This window comes from Merops nubicus, unplaced genomic scaffold (assembly GCF_000691845.1).
Source record: "Merops nubicus isolate BGI_N331 unplaced genomic scaffold, ASM69184v1 scaffold38404, whole genome shotgun sequence".
Lineage (NCBI taxonomy): Eukaryota > Metazoa > Chordata > Aves > Coraciiformes > Meropidae > Merops > Merops nubicus.
In genome coordinates, this window is record NW_008602923.1 from 1,148 (window position 1) to 2,348 (window position 1,201).

The 1,201-nt window shown below is 64.6% G+C and overlaps 1 protein-coding gene across 1 annotated transcript in view; it reads left to right on the forward strand.

Moving 5' to 3' along the window:
* Positions 1 to 1,201, forward strand: part of MST1 (macrophage stimulating 1 (hepatocyte growth factor-like)) — a gene marked incomplete at both ends in the record, with an annotated part of 2,738 nt that overhangs the window by 1,011 nt on the left and 526 nt on the right. The window contains 5 exons of the mRNA XM_008938505.1: positions 10 to 128; positions 224 to 386; positions 486 to 616; positions 687 to 789; positions 1,082 to 1,201. Coding sequence (XP_008936753.1) covers positions 10 to 128; positions 224 to 386; positions 486 to 616; positions 687 to 789; positions 1,082 to 1,201 — 636 coding nt within the window. The remainder of the gene's footprint in view (positions 1 to 9; positions 129 to 223; positions 387 to 485; positions 617 to 686; positions 790 to 1,081) is intronic.

Here is a 1,201-nt window from a genome sequence, read left to right on the forward strand (position 1 = left end):
CCTGCCCAGGTCCCCCGACAAGGGGCTGGATGACAACTACTGCCGCAACCCCGACAGCTCCGAGCGGCCCTGGTGCTACACCACCGACCCCGGGCGGGAGCGCGAATACTGCCGCATCCGCCTCTGCAGTAAGTCCCCACCAACGACACCGTGCAGCTAGGACCGGGGATCTTCGGTGCCACCCTAACCCTGCCTCTTGGCCCCACTGTGGCCACGCAAGCAGAAAAACGCCCACGACCCCACAACATCACCACCGGCTGCTTCAGGGGCAAGGGCGAAGGCTACCGGGGACGGGTGAACGTCACTGTGTCGGGGATCCCCTGCCAGCGCTGGGATGCCCAGAGCCCCCACCAGCACCACTTTGTGCCCGAGAAGTACCCGTGCAAGTAAAGGGGTTGGGGGGATGCACCAAGGGAGCGTGGCAGTGGGCAGCACCCATGGGTGCTGGTTGGGAGGGAGGGGCACCCACACGGCCACTCTGCCAGGGACCTGCAAGAGAATTACTGTCGCAACCCCGACGGCTCGGAGGCCCCGTGGTGCTTCACCGCCCGCCCCACCGTCCGTGTTGCATTCTGCTTCCACATCCGCCGCTGCCCTGATGAGCTGAGTGCCCAAGGTGAGCTGCCCCCGGGCACCCGCCCCCGGGGTGCCTGCCGGGGATGCCAGCCCTCCCTACCTGTTCCCAGAGTGCTACCACGGCCACGGCGAGCACTACCGTGGCCACGTCAGCAAGACGCGCAAGGGCATCACCTGCCAGCCCTGGGCTGCCCAGGCCCCCCACGTGCCGCAGTGAGTGTGCGAAGGAGCTGTGTGTGGGCACGGGGATGGGGACCAAGATGGGGATGAAGTTGGGGATGAAGTTGGGGATGGAGATGAAGGTAGGGATGAGGTTAGAGCTGGGTTGGAGATGATGACAGGGTTGGGATGGAGAGGAAGCTGGAGATGTGGTTGGGGACAGATATGCTGGTGAGGATGGGGATGGAGGTGGAGATGAGGATGGGGACAGGATGGGGTTGGGAAGGAGATGGAAGTGGGTATGAGGGCAGAGGTGGGGCTGAAGATGGTGACTTCCTTCCGGCAGGATCTCGCCCATCACCCACCCCGAGGCAGACCTGGAGAAGAACTACTGCCGCAACCCCGATAACGACAGCCACGGCCCCTGGTGCTACACCATGGACCCCCGCACCCCCTTTGACTACTG